We start from the raw sequence: 15,060 nt of genomic DNA, 5'->3' as shown, positions 1-15,060 counted from the left end.
GACATTCTGCTAACGGATGCACAAAATAAATTGAGACAAGCACAGATGTTCACAGCCGATTCAGAGCTGTGGCGGCTCCATGCTGAGAAGCGGAGCATAGTTCCGGGGAACAGAGCCTGGCGGTACCCCCGCACCCCTCTGAATCCGCAAAGGAGTGTGCACTTCCTCTCTATCAATTTGCTGCCAAACAGATGCTAAAGGCTTGTTTCCCTTTTCGCCTTTGCTTGTAAAAGCACACTTGCTTTTCGGATTTCTCTGGGTTAGTGGAAACAGGTCTTCGTGTAGGTCTGTTGTAAAGTGAAGTATGCAAAGCAAACTTACGGAAAGTGGGGGATGCCTGGAATCCAGTTTGCAATTGTAGGTCACTAAGAGGTTATAAACAGTTATAAATCTAACATACCTGATTTTCTTAAGAATTTCTAATGACAAACCAGCAAATTTTTCTAAGCACTGAAGCAACTCTTGGAAATTGAACTTTAAATCACATTTTAATGAGTTCCATACTCCTTACAAACATAGTCAAATGCTTTCAAAGTATCTGTCTGTACTCAACTGTATGTCTTAAGCTGAAATCACAAGGTGAAAGTGACAAATTCTCAAATGTGCCAGATTCTCTCAAATATTACAGAGGCTTGAAAAACATAGCAGATTGTCCTGAAGCTAATATATTTTCCTATACCTCTACATAATCCTATAACTATATCTTTCATGGTTATATGATGAAAACTTGTATATTTTCCACCAAATGTAAGTGAATTCCCAAGAGATCTTGTGGGAAAAATAATAAATGGCAAATAAACAATAATTAAAGAAATGCAAATAAAAGTTAAATATCATTTTAAATATGTATAAGATGATTATACGCAGAGAAACAGACTTACTCATGGGAGTGGGAACTGTTGTAAACCTTCTGGAGGAAAATCTGACAATTTGGCCCAAACTTTAAATTATTTTTTCCTTCGAAAGAACAATTCCAGGAGTTCCCATTGTGGGTTGGCGGTAACAAACCCGACTAGTATCCATGAGGATGCGAGGTCGATCCCTGGCCTCACTCAGTGGGTTAAGAATCCGGTGTTGCCGTGAGCTGGGGTGTCGGTCGCAGTGGCGGCTCAGATCTGGCGTTGCTGTGGCTGTGGGGTAGGCTGAAGCTGCAGCTTCGTATCGACCCCTGGGAACTTCCAAATGCCATGGGTACAGAACTTAAAAAAAAAAGAAAGAAAGAAAGGCAATTCCACATCTCAGAGTTAATCCTACTAAAGTTCTTCTATGCTCATCAATGATATATGTGTAAAGATGCTCCTCGCAGCATTGTTTGCAAGCATGAAAAATTGGAAACAACCTAAATGCCCACTAGAGAACCCTGGTTAAATAGATGTGGCACAGCATATAGTAGCAGCATTGGGAGAGGCCCACGAGTGCACTTGGCGGGCCTGCAGATCTGTCTCTTGCTTCAACAGTGTTTGGAGGGAACAGACCCGGGGACACCCCTTGCTTCAGCCTCTGACTACCCTCCAACCTTTATCCAGTCGTGACCTTCGGAATCAGCCCCTCGGCTGTCTTTGGTCTCTGGGACCAGCCAACACCATTTTTTGAGCTTAACTCCTTATTACCGATCAACCATGAGCTCCCAGGTTCATCAGAATTATTCCACTGAGGCGGAGGCCTTTGTCGACCGCCTGATCAACATGCACCTGCAGGCCTCCTACACCTACTCTCTCTGGGCTTCTATTTCAGCCTCCACCATGTGGCTCCGGAGCGCATGAGCCACTTTTTCCTTGAAGTGGCAGAGGAGAAGCGTGAGGGTGCGGAGCGTCTCTGGAAAATGCAAAACCAGCCTGGTGGCTGTGCCCTCTTCAGGACGTGCAGAAGCCGTCTCAAGATGAGTGGGGTGAAACCCAGGGCGCTGTGGAAGCTGCCATTCTCTTGGAGAAGAACCTGAACCAGGCCCTTTTGGATCCGTGCGCCCTGGGTTCTGCCCGCGCAGACCCCCTCCTCCGGGACTTCCTGGAGAGCCACGTCCTGGATGAGGAGGTGCAGCTCCTCAGGAAGATGGGCGACCACCTGGCCACCCTCCGCAGGCTGTGGGTCCCCGGGCTGGGCTGGGCTGGGCGAGTACCTCTTCGAAAGGCTCACCCTCAAGCACGACTAGTAGCCTCTGGAGCCCAGTAGCCTTTAAGGAGCCCTTCTGGTGCCTGGGCTTCTGCCAGAAGCCCCTCTGGAGCCCCAGGCACCGTTTTAACCACCCTGGAGCCCTCTCCCAAGTCTTGGACCAGATGGAAACAATAAAGCTTTCTGTATCAAAAAAAAGAAAGAAAGAGGTCCACGATGCAGCACCTAGAATGGATCCGGGCACCCTGTGGGCTCTCAATCAATACAGACAAGTGAATTGATAAAGGATCAAAAGTAATTTGCTTACTGTTTGTTTCCTTTATTCATTGCTTCATTCATTCAGCCTCATATTCTTTGGAAATATGATGGTGACCACAAACAGATCTGGGTAGCTTACCCACAAAACACACCATCAATTGGAAGAGATACTTGTTAATTTTTCCAAATCTCAAATAAGAGTAAGACTGGATATGACTCATGAAGAATAAGGACACAGTCTTAGGAGGTTCTATGCTTGAATGATTGGACCCAGTCAAGGAGAGCCAGAGTAAATGTATGTATTTGTGAATTCTACGCAAATGTTAGTAAATGCTAATGTTGAAAAAGATGAGGTTGGGAGTTCTCTAGTGGCCTAGTGGGTTAAGGCTCCTGTGTTTCCACTGCTGCGACGCAGATCACTGCTGTGGCACAGGTTCGATACCTGGCCTGGGAACTTCCATGTGCCACAGATGTGGCAAAAAGAAAAAAAAAGAACCTGAAATAAACGTGGCAACTCTCAGTAAAAAAAAAAAAGATTGGGTTGACTCTGTGCCAGTTCCAGCAATGGTTATGGGTAGTAATGGGATTAGGTGTGACTTAAACTCTGCAAAAGACATCTCTATATTACTGGATTTTTTTCTTACAATAAGCATGTATTACCTTTGCAGTCAAAGCTATAAATGTGTGTATGTGTATATATAGGAATATATAAATTTATAAATATATATATACTAGAATATATATAAATAAATATGAATAAATATATATGTATATATTCCAAATAAATAGTTTTCACACTACACTGGTGATTCTCAAAGTGTTAGGGAAAGAAGGGTGAATTTACATTTTTACCTGAGAGGAAAAAATAAGGTGGTAGGACTAGAGCTGCTGCGATGGACAGAATTCTCAGACGGCCCCCAGAATTCCTGCCCCTAGTGTACACACCTCCTAGTTATCCAGTCAAACACCAATCTAGGCATTGCTGTCAAGGGATTTTTTTTCAGATGTAATTAAAGCCTGTCATCAATTGACTTCAAATTAGGGAGCCCCCGTCGGTGGGCCTAACCTAATCAGGTGATACCCTAAAAGAAGTCAGAGATTCAAGCAGAAGCAACTCCTGCTCACCTTTGAAGTAGCAAATAACCATGAGTGAGCTGCCCATGACAAGAACCTGAGGACTGCTGACCTCTGGGAGCTGAGAGCAGTCCCCATAACAACCCAAAAGACAATGGGGACTTCAAACCTACATCCCCAATAACCTGAATCCCACCAACAAGCAGTGACCTCAAAAGAGGGCTCCAGCCATCCGATGGGATCACAGCCGTGGCCATCACCTTGATGGCCTGATGAGACCCTGACCCATAGCCAGACTCCTGACCCTTGGGAACAGTGAGATAATACATTTGTGTTAAGTTTCTAAGGGTGTGGTCATTTGTGACACAGCAATAGAAAGCTAATCAAGCTGGTATTGGGAACCAAAATTCCTTATAACCTGCATCCTGATATATGAGTCCCCAGCCTGATACCTAGGAATTAAAAAAAAAAAAAAGTTGAGAAATGCTATACTACCTGCTAAGGAATGGGAAACAACTTGCCTCCAATAATAGAGTTGCCTCGATCCCGTCTTGCCCAGAACCTGCTCTCCCTCATCACGGCCAAGTCTCTGTGCAACTGCCTTCAAAACATTGACCTTTACAGAAGTATTTTTACCCAGTCTTCCCCTTAGGGATGTAACTAATATAGCCGTGGGCATTTTCTGTCTCTCTCATCAAAAGTTGCTGTTACTCTGTGGAACCTGTGTCGAATGTTCTTTGCATTAAGCCCTCCAACAGGTTGACGGCAGTGCATCTGGAAATGTGGTGATTGTTCACCTCGCTGCACGTTAGAATCAGCTGGAGGACTTTAAAAAATACTGACTCCCAGGCTCTTGCCCCAGACTTACTGAATCAGTTTCTGGGGTTGGGCTAAGACGGGGATTTTCGCATATCCCAATTAGAACCTTGATTCTAATGTGCAGCTAAGATCCAAGCTACTGGAGCTTACAGCAGGACCTCTCCAACTTTAACTGCATACAAGCTACTGGCTGGGGTGGGGGTAGGGGTGGGGGTGCTTAAAATACAGGTTCTGGAAGTTCCCCTTGTGGCTCAGCAGTAAGGAGCCCGACTAGTATCTATGAGGTTTCGGGTTCGATCCCTGGCCTTGCTCAGTGGGTCAAGGATCCTGCGTTGCCGTGAGCTGTGGTGTAGGTTGCAGATGTGGCTCAGATCTGGTGTTGCTGTGGCCATGGTATAGGCTGGCAGCTGTAACTCTGATTCGACCTCTTGCCTGGGAACTTCCATATACCACAAATGCGGCCCTAAAAAGAAAAAGAAAAAAAAAAGCCCAGATTCAGCGGGTCTGGGGTGGGGATTGAGACATTGCATTTCTAACTCCCTGGGATGCCGATGCTGCTGGCACGTGGGCAATGCTTTGACCAGCAGGGGTTTGTGGGATTGCCCTTGCAGCTGTGACCCCCAATCAGGTAGGCTCCTCTTCCCTCTGTCTCTTATTCTGTCTCCCATCACTTTCTTTTCTTCCTTTTTCTCCCCTCTCCTTCCTCTCCTCATCTTCCCTTAGCCACCCTCCTCTCTTATTCCTCCTCTTATTCCTTGCAGTTATCATAACTGGGGGACAAAATCTATATTTCCCTTCTTGGGAAGAATCACAAACTCTTACAAAAAGCCTGCCCTCTTTCATGCATGAGAACAATCATCTCTTACCCACTTGATTTTATTTTTGCTTTTTAGGGCCACACCCATGGCATGTGGCGATTCCCAGGCTAGGGGTCCGGTCAGAGCTACAGCGGCCGGCCTACACCACAGCCACAGCAACACAGGATCCAAGCCACATCTGTGATCTACACCACAGCCCACAGCAACGCCAGAACCCTAACCCACTGAGTGATGCCAGGGATCGAACCCACAACCTCATGGTTCCTAGTCGGATTTGTCCACTGCACCACAACAGGCTCTCCATCATCTCTTACCCATTTTAAATAAATACCCTGTAACGGTGTGTTGTTTTTCACTTCTGTAAGTCCCCAGTCAAAATAAAATTTAAGAATGTTTTATTCAGAGGAAAGGGAATTACATCACAAACTGCAATGAAGTGTAGAATTGAGGAGTTTTTCTCCCCCACTCCCTGCAGAGTATGAAGCCGAGCTGCCTCCCTTTCCAGAAGGATATAAAGTCAAGCAAGAAGCCACAGTTACCGTGAGTATCACACAGCCCGACCTACCTGAAAGGCTCTTACATAAGAACAGTGCTGATGGCTGGTGAGCGGCAGACACTGTCGTGCATTAGAGAAGCGGGAGAGGGAAGGCACCAGAAGCAGAAAATGAGGGCCAGTGCTAGCTCTTCCGCTGATGGTATGACCTAAAGGGTATCACATAACCGCTTTGACCCTCAGTTTCTGCATCTGTTGAATGGAGCAGATAATCCTTGAATGCACAGAGCCTCTGTAGGGCTCTCTGTAGAGAGCCTAGAAGAGGGAGGTCTTTACAATGCACTCAACACCACGTCTGTGTCGGGGTCAGTTTTGCAGGTAGGGCGGGCTTCTTTATGCCTGGCTGGGTGGGCTCAGACTGCCCTGAAGAAGGAGAGAGGCCAAGGACAGGGTAGCCAGGAAGGGAGGCCCTCAGGCAGTATAGTTGGAGTGAAATAGAGACTTCACGGAGTTTAAAATAAAAAAGTAAGACTCTGAGAGATGAAGGGACTCAAGTAGGGTCTTGGGAATGGGACAGACACCTAAGTCTCTGGATTCCCCGGATATCACTGCAGCTGCCCCTGTGAGAGGTTCTCTGTCTAGGATCTTTTACAACCTGTGAGTGTTCCTTTTTCACAGCATCCTATTCTTGCTTTATGCATGTGATGCTTTTCTCAAATTTCTCTGCAGATGCCAATTACTGTTCTCTTCCCTACATTGTGCTTCTTCCAGGATCACTTCTTTGTACATCTTGATCTTTGTCTTTTATGCTGTTGATGTGCTTATCTACATAGGACGTTTTGCCTGTTTATTCAAAATTTAAAATGCAGGGCTGAGTGGATTTTTCCACCTAGCTGGTATGGTTTTCTTCTTCTGTTGTACATGTGGGTTTGTTTTCTGGATGGGGTTCTTCTGTGAATGGACATGCTGACTGGGAGCTCGAAGGGAGTGATTGTCCACTGGGAGACTTTTCTTCAGGGTCAGCAGGCTGAGCCAGGAGTCTCCAAATCAGTGATGAGGTGGGATTTTGTTTTGTTTTATTTTGTTTTGTTTTGACCACCCACATGGCACCCTGAGTAGCTCTACTCCTTCCCAGGCTGTTTGTTTAATTTATTTATGTGAGATTCATTGGAAAGGGGGGAACACAGGATATAAAAGGCAAGTGTGAATATAGCTTTATGTATGCAGAAGGGAGCAGAAGCTGGAGGAGAGGGATGTGGGCAAGAAATGGGGGGAGGAAGGGTGGGGACCAGCTGGATTTTCACTTAACCCCTCCTCTTTATTGTTTCCTCTCTCATTCCCGCACTCTGAGGTATTAAACCCCTGAGCATTGAGGCTCTTTGGAATTCTGGTGGGAAGATGGACCCCCATCCTCTGGGAGCGGCTTCCACCTGTGGATTCTGATCTGCCCCTCTCCCACTCTGTTCTAACAAAGGCTTCATCTGGTTACTCTTGGAAGTGTTTGGAGATCTCTCATCCACCAATGGTCCTCCTGTTCTTTAGTAGAGGGTTATTTATTTTTAAAAAATTACTGGGGTATAGTTGACTTACAATGCTGTATTAGTTTCAGATGTACAGCAAAGTGAATTAGTTATACACACACACACACGCAAACACACACACACATCCACACACATCCACTCTTTTGTCCCATAGAGGTTATTACAATCTATTGAGTAGATTTCTCTGAGCTATACCGTAGATTCTTGTTACTCATCTCTTTTTTATAATGCTGTGCATATGTTATTTCCATCCTCCCAATTCCTCCCTCCCCGCCAAGGTTTCCCCTACAGTAACCGTAAGATTTTTTTTGAAATCTGTGAGTGTGTTTCTGTTTTATCAATAAGTTCTTTTGCATCATTTTAAAAAGATAAGCCTTAGGCTTATATTATGTCATGTATCTTCTGACTACCAAAACATAGCTAGATTATGACAATCCATCTCAGCATGATTTTCCAAAAAAGTGAGGAGGATTTTAATTTCCAAGTCTTTATTTATTTATTTATTTATTTATTTATTTATTTATTTATTTTTTTGTCTTTTTGCCTTTTCTAGGGCTGCTCCCATGGCATATGGAGGTTCCCAGGCTAGGGGTCCAGTTGGAGCTGTAGCCACCAGCCTACCCCAGAGCCACAGCAATGCCAGATCTGAGCCGCATCTGTGACCCACACCACAGGTCACGGCAACACCGGGTCCTTAACCCACTGAGAAAGGGCAGGGATCGAACCTGCAACCTCATGGTTCCTAGTAGGATTCGTTAACCACAGGGCCGAGTCTTTTTTTAGAAAGCAAAATTAATGCAAGTAAGTAGGTTATTAAACCAAAGCAGTTTTGTTCCATGAATTAACCCATTTGTTATAGGCTAGCGAGGTGCTTCTACTGGTCCTGCAGTTCCTTCAGTCTTCTGATGGCAGACTTTACTGTGACGGCAGAAGTGGTGTTGTGGGTCCAGGTACCACCAGCTACTGTTTTCATGCAGGAACCACCGTGCCAGATGCCCATCGCTCATCTCTTCATCTTGGTTTTGCCACAGAAGGAGCAAGTGTACTTGGTGTGCTAGCTGATTTCAATTTTCTTCACCATTTTCCTGAGGGAAGCACGATAATAGGTCCCGTATTTACCCACAATTCCGACCATCTTGGTGCATTTGGCCAGGTTGCCGCCTTGTATTATTTTTTATTAGATTTCACATAGGAGTAATATCATAGGATATTTGTCTTTCTCTGTCAGACTTACTTCACTCAGTGTGATCATCTTTAGGCCCATCCATGTTGCTACAAATGGCATTAATTCATTCTTTTTTATGGCTGAGTAATACTCCATTTTATATATACACATATGCATATTTCACATAGCTATGAATATTGGGGTGCATGTATCTTTTTGAATCATGGTTTTCTCTGGATATATGCCCAGGAGTGGGATTGCCGGATCATATGGTAGTTCTATATTTAGTTTTTTAAGGAACCTCTATGCTGTCCTCCATAGTGGTTGTACCAATTTACATGCCCACCAACAGCATAGGAGAGTATTTCTTTTTTTTTTTTTTTTTTTTTTTTTTTGGTCTTTTTGCCTCTTCTTGGGCCACTCCCGCGGCATATGGAGGTTCCCAGGCTAGGGGTCCTGTAGCCGCGGGCCTACGCCAGAGCCACAGCAACGCAGGATCCGAGCTGCATGTGTGACCCACACCACAGCTCACGGCAACACCAGATCCTTAACCCTCTGAGTGAAGGCAGGGATTGAACCCACAACCTCATCGTTCCCAGTCAGATTCATTAACCACTGAGCCATAACGGGAACTCCGGAGAGTATTTCTTTATTGTCATTTGCAGGTGTCTTGGGAGAGAAGAGAGGAAGATTTGTGCTCAGTATGCCCCCATGGACCTAGAGTCCCATACAGAATTTTATTCTTTGTTAGATTGGAAAAGAAAATGCAGTGATTTAAAGTATATGCCTTGATTCCCTTCCCTACCGCCACCCCAGGTGCCACCACTGGAGGACATGGTTTTCCGTGGCTTCAACGCAGAACACCTTTATTCAGCTCCCCGTTTATCCGTGGACTCCCAAGTACCCTGTCCTCAAGCTCCATGGGAAACAATTGACCCCAAAACATGTACGTCAGGAAGTGAGATCTCATCTTTTGTGGTTTGGGGCTTGTAACATTGCAAAGCAAGGTGGGGCTGGGGTGTGGGCAGATAGACCTCAGGAAGACTTTGTGAGAAGAAAGAATGTGTTCTTGTTTTAACTTTTTATTTTTAAAAGAATTGCCCTTTGTGGAGTTCCCTGGTGGCTCTGTGGGTTAAGGATCCAGCCTCGTCACGGCTATAGCTCAGGTTCAATCCCTGGCCCCAGGACTTCTGCATGCCTCGAGTGCTGGCCAAAAAAAAAAAAAAAAAAAAAGAACTACCCTTTATTCCACTGATGTAGCTCCAAGGTTGAAATGCAATAAAGATGATCAATAACAAGCATACATAGATTCTACATTAAATGCAAAGAGGGAAGACAGAGTAAAAGGGAACATCATGCTGGGAGTTCCCATGGTGGTGCAGTGGAAATGCATCTGACTAGGATCCATGAGGATGTGGGTTCGATCCCTGGCTTTGCACCATGGTTAAGGATCCAGCATTACCGTGAGCTGTGGTGTAGGCTGGCAGCTGCAGCTCCAATTCGACCCCGAGCCTGGGAACTTCCACATGCTGTGGGTGCAGCCCTAAAAAAAACACCCAAAGAAAATATCATGCTGTCCCGTTTTGTGTGTTGAAGACAGAGCTGTAGGCGCCCTCATCTTCCTGCCTGTACCCTACTTCCTCGGCCTTCCCTGGTGCCCAGCCCTCTCCAGCTGGCTTGTTCTGTTCCCTCTGCTAGTGTGCTTTGGGCCACTCCCATACTATGGCCCTAAGGTTCTGGACCTCATATCCCCACCAGCTCCCCTCTGACCTCAATTCCTCCCACACTCCCCTTGCCTGTTTCCCCAGCCCCACTGGCCTCCTGGCTGTGCCTGTGGCCCCTATCCCGAGTTGGACCCGATCTACGTCCCCACCAGACCACAAAGGTTCAGAGGGATATTTTATGTTATGTTATGTTACTTGCTTTTTAGGGCCACACCCACGGCATATGGAGGTTCCCAGGCTGGGGGTCGAATCAGAGATACAGCTGCCAGCCTACACCACAGCCACAGCAACACCAGATCCGAGCTGAGTTTGTGACCTACAGCACAGCTCATGGCAACACTGGATCCTTAAACCACTGAGTGAGGCCAGGGATTGAACCTGCATCCTCATGGTTCCTATTCAGATTCATTTCCGCTGCACCACGACGGGAACTCCCTCAGAGGGATATTGTACATTTCTTCTGTTATACAGCCCAGCTCAGCAGTCTGGAGTAAAAAGTCACAGGTAAGGTCATGTGATTTCACAGACAGTAGCTTTTTTTTGGTTCAGAAGCAGATGATTGTCCCAGATTAACTTGGGCCATTTGGGATTTTCAGTGGGAATGTTTTTGTTTGTTTGTTTATTTTAGGTTCCCCCAAAGAATATTTGGAAACGTTCATCTTTCCAGTTCTGCTTCCGGGAATGGCCAGCCTGCTTCACCAAGCAAAGAAAGAAAAATGTTTTGAGGTCAGTTTTGTTTCCTCATCTCTCAGTGCGCAGTAATACAGTCTTACCAGATGGTAGCTCGTTATCTCAGTACCATCAAGTGCTTGTTCTCCAGATGATCTCTTTGGGAGGGAAAGCCTGTGTTTTGGTCCCTTATCCCGCTCTGGCCATGATATCTAGTCATGCATACAGGTGCACTGCCATCTGTCTGGCCACGCGGCCTCAGAGAGGTTTTCGGTTTTGCTTGGCCTCCCTGCCTCCCAGGCAATTGGCATCTGCCAGGGTTCTTGACTGTCTTCGCTCCGGTTTAGTACATGCACGGATTAAGCTCTTCTTACCTCTTACCGGCTCTGGATTGACCTGCCACCTGCGGCCTCGCCCTCCTCCACTTCATGCCGAATGCCAAGCGTGTACTTGCTCCAGGAGAGGCCTGGCCCTCAGTGAGTGCTCGGTCAGTACCAGTTATTATCATGCTGCAGCCAGTTATCTGCATGAATTGATGTTTTTTTCTTTTTTTCTTTTAGGGCCGCACCCGAGGCATATGGAAGTTTCCAGGCTAGGGTCAAATCAGAGCTACAACTGCCGGCCTATGACACAGCCACAGCAAAACCAGATCCGAGCTGAGTTTGTGACCTACATCATGCTCACAGCAACGCCAGATCCTTAACCTACGGAGCGAGGAAAGGGATGGAACCTGCATCCTCCTGGATACTAGTTGGATTCATCTGTTGTGCCACAACAGGAATTCCTGTATGGGTCAAGTTCTGATCCCGGAGCACCCTTTGAAAATGCCCTAGAGGCTCCCTCTTTTCAACAGTTGACAGGATACCTTGGGTGCATGTGTCCCCTGCACCGTTTTAAATACTAGAATTTGGGATGAGCCACATGCAGAAAGTAAAATAACAACAGCATTTAATGCTGACCCAGTGCTTGCTCTATGCCAGGCTCTCTATGGTCCACGATTCCATTTACCGCAGCCAACGATCCTATGGGGCTCCTTCTATCTGTGTCGTCTGAATTTTGCAGATGAGAAAACAGGAACAGAGAGATTTGGGAAGGTGATAAAGGGTGAATGGCAGAGCTAGGATTCAAGTCCAGATTAAATGATTCAAAATGATATTTTAAAAAATATACCACAGTACATACAAACCCCAATCCGTTTGACACATCTTTTTTTTTTTTTCCCCCTGCACTTGTGGCCAGGGATCAAATCTGAGCCACAGCTGTGACCTACAGCACAGCTTGCAGCAACGCCAGATCCTTAACTCACTCTACCACAGTGGGAACTCCTGACACATATCTAAAACATTCACAGTTCACAGTATCCCCTATCGGTTGCCCTTCAGCACAGGCTCTCCCTGTGACAACTGGAACTGTCTTGGTGGTGCTTTTATATACTGAGGAGACAAAGTTTTCACATGCTCTAATAATCACGCGATTTTCTTTAGCATTGCCTCGATATTATACTGCCCCCCGCCCCCACTTCTTAGCCGCCCCACTGTATACCTCCCCAGACTCGCTGCCGCTGGATGCGTGCAGCATAGCATCCTTCTGACAGCCCTCACCATGGCAACCATGTCTTTAGGAGAAGCAGAACTGAATCAGGTGTTGATCTGAAGCCAGGCAGCAGACTTGTGAAGGCAGCATTGGGGGTACAGCACTGGGCCAGGGGCGTACCATTTGGGAACCGTGGATCCACGTCAGGAGGCCGAGACTCCTCAGCCTGGCTTTCAAGGCCCTCCACCGTCTTCTAGTCTCATCTCCTTCTGCTTTCCTTCCTGGGCCGTACCCTCTAGCACATAGGACTCCTTGGAGGTCCCAGTAACAGCGGTGCACATCACAGCCTCTGTGCAAATGTTCCGGCTCCTTCTCCCCCCCTTCCCCTCCTCCTCCCTCTTCTTCCTCTTCCTCTTCCCCTTCTTCTTAGGAAAAAAATCCTTGAGTTCTTCTCTGCATGTTTAAGTTCTATTTGGCTTTGAAAACTCAGCTCTGTGGCTTCTCTTTCAGACTGACTGTTCTCAAACTGGAAGTAACTGAACCCAGCACTCAGATCTGTTCCTCTTCTTAGGGAAAATTAAGGCATCCTTAAGTAAGGCCCACATCCTTAATGCTTTTTTTTTTTTTTTTCCAATTTTTAAAAAAATTAGGAGTTCTCAGAGTTCCCATCGTGGCGTAGTGGAAACAAATCTGACTAGGAGCCATGAGGTTTCGGGTTCGATCCCTGGCCTTGCTCAGTGAGTTAAGGATCTGGCAGTGCCCTGAGCTGTAGTGTAGGTTGCAGATGTGGCTCGGATCCAGTGTTGCTGTGGCTCCGATTAGACCCCTAGCCTGGGAACTTCCATATGCTATGGTGCAGCCCTAAAAAAAAAAAAAAAAGACAAAAAAAAAAAACAAAACTAGGAGTTCTCATCATGCCTCAGCAGTAATGAAGCCAACTAGTATCCATGAAAATGCAGGTTTGATCCCTGGCCTCACTCAGTGGGCTAAAAGATCCAGCATTGCTGTGGCTGTGGTGTAGGCCAGCAGCTACAGCTCCAATTGGACCCCTAGCCTGGGAACTTCCATATGCCACGCCTGTGGCCCTAAAAAGCAAAAATTAAATTAAAATTTAAAAAGTCTGGCATTATCGGATGCAAACTATTGCTCTTGGAATGGATTTACAATGAGATCCTGCTGTGTAGCATTGAGAACTATATCTAGATACTTATATCGCAACAGAACAAAGGGTGGGAAAAAAATGTATACATGTAAGTGTAACTTGGTCCCCATGCTGTACAGTGGAAAAAAATAAATAAAATATTAAAAAAAATAAAAATAGAAAGTCATTCCTCAGACACCTGCGAAGGCCTGGTTCTAGGGTCGGCGGTCCCACCCAGTTTTAGCCAGCTTGAACTGGCCAAGCGCTGACTCCCACATTTCTGAAAAACAGCTTAAGCCACTGTTACTATAGCGACCCATAGTAACAGCATCAGAGGTGTTATCTATAGGGGGTGGTTATGGAGTCTTGTGGTATGTTATCTAGGCTGCATGAAGCTGGGAAGGTATGCAATTTGCAAAAATAATTAAGGCACGCTAGGTCCATGAAAGCAGGTTACAAGCAGAGGGGCTTTTAACAAGCAGTTCCCTGATCTGCTGTTCTGTCAGTCCGGCAAGCTCAAGAATGTCTGTTAGTCACCAGTTTCTGTTAACCCTATTCGGCGCGGTTTCAATGAGATTGTCCTGTTCAGGAAAGGAGGTGGCCCGTGCAAAGTTTTGAGGGCGGTCCCTGGAGTGCAGGACGAACTCCTTCATATTCATTGATTATTGATCATCAGTATTACTGGACTAGAGGTGCCCCTGTACGGAGGGTGGGTTTTACCCATTATCTGAGTGGGCTTCCTCTTATTCCTTGGCTCCCCAGAGGCCTTATTCAGCATTTGATCCCCGCCTCCCCCCAAAAATCTAAGTCCCCAAGGAATTCCCGAAGAAGGTTTATTTTGCTGATAATCTCACAGGGAGGTGGGAAGAAGGCTTCGCTGGCATCTCTCAAGCGATACTTGACTCATCCTCTCTAGACCCATGCCTGTCCCCTCACACAGCCTCTCCAGACCCCTTTTGAATCCTGAACAATTCAACTCTGGCTTTCAGCTGGCATGGCCCACTCAGCAAAGATAAGTCCAGCATTTGGCTTACTCTTCCTCGCTCGAAATGCAGTTCAACCACTCTCCATAGTCCTTGGTGGGTGGGCGTGAGGGTGGGAGCTTCACACCACTCACCCCAACCAAGACAGAATCATACTGCTCTGACAGACAGGCTTAGTTTTGAGACCCAGGCCTGGCGAATTCAAATCTAGGGAACCAGAAGTTCCCATTGTGGCTTGGCAGAAATGAATCTGACTAATATCCATGAGGACGCAGGTTCCATCCCTGGCCTCACTCAGTGGGTTAAAGATCTGGTGTTGCCATGTAGGTTCGCTCACACGGCTCAGATCCCTCATTGCTGTGACTGTGGTGTAGGCCGGCAGCTATAGCTCGGATTCGCTCTAGCTTGGGAACCTCCATTTGCTGTGGGTGTGGCCCTAAAAAGACAAAACAAAAACAAAAACAAAAAAAAAGAAAGCAAGAAAGGAAAATGTGGGGTGGAGGTCAGCCTCTAAATAGCTTCAGGAAATACAGATTTTTTTTTTCATTCAAAGTTCTTTCCTGGAGAACAAATTGCTACTTGCCTTAGGTTATAAAATCTAAACTGCTTCTATTTCTTGTGTGTTTTTCTTTTTAAAATTTTTCTTTTTCTTTTCTTTCTTAGGGCTGCACCTGTAGCATATGGAAGTTCCCAAGCCAGGGGTCGAATTGGAGCTGCAGCTGCTGGCCTATGC

The 15,060-nt window shown here is 46.2% G+C and overlaps 1 protein-coding gene and 2 pseudogenes across 2 annotated transcripts in view; 2 read left to right on the top strand and 1 right to left on the bottom strand.

The window, feature by feature from the left end:
- The window catches only part of IQCK (IQ motif containing K), a 124,837-nt gene that overhangs the window by 6,991 nt on the left and 102,786 nt on the right, over positions 1-15,060 (top strand). For both annotated transcript variants that reach the window (XM_021086532.1, XM_021086533.1), the window contains exons 2-4: positions 5,554-5,618; positions 9,094-9,223; positions 10,630-10,727. In XM_021086532.1, coding sequence (XP_020942191.1) covers positions 5,554-5,618; positions 9,094-9,223; positions 10,630-10,727 — 293 coding nt within the window. The remainder of the gene's footprint in view (positions 1-5,553; positions 5,619-9,093; positions 9,224-10,629; positions 10,728-15,060) is intronic.
- Positions 1,158-4,439, top strand: LOC110259914 (annotated as a pseudogene).
- On the bottom strand, positions 7,824-8,454 carry LOC102158933 (annotated as a pseudogene).

This window comes from Sus scrofa, chromosome 3 (genome assembly GCF_000003025.6).
Source record: "Sus scrofa isolate TJ Tabasco breed Duroc chromosome 3, Sscrofa11.1, whole genome shotgun sequence".
Taxonomy (NCBI): Eukaryota; Metazoa; Chordata; class Mammalia; order Artiodactyla; family Suidae; genus Sus; species Sus scrofa.
This window is presented reverse-complemented; position numbering and strand designations above follow the sequence as displayed.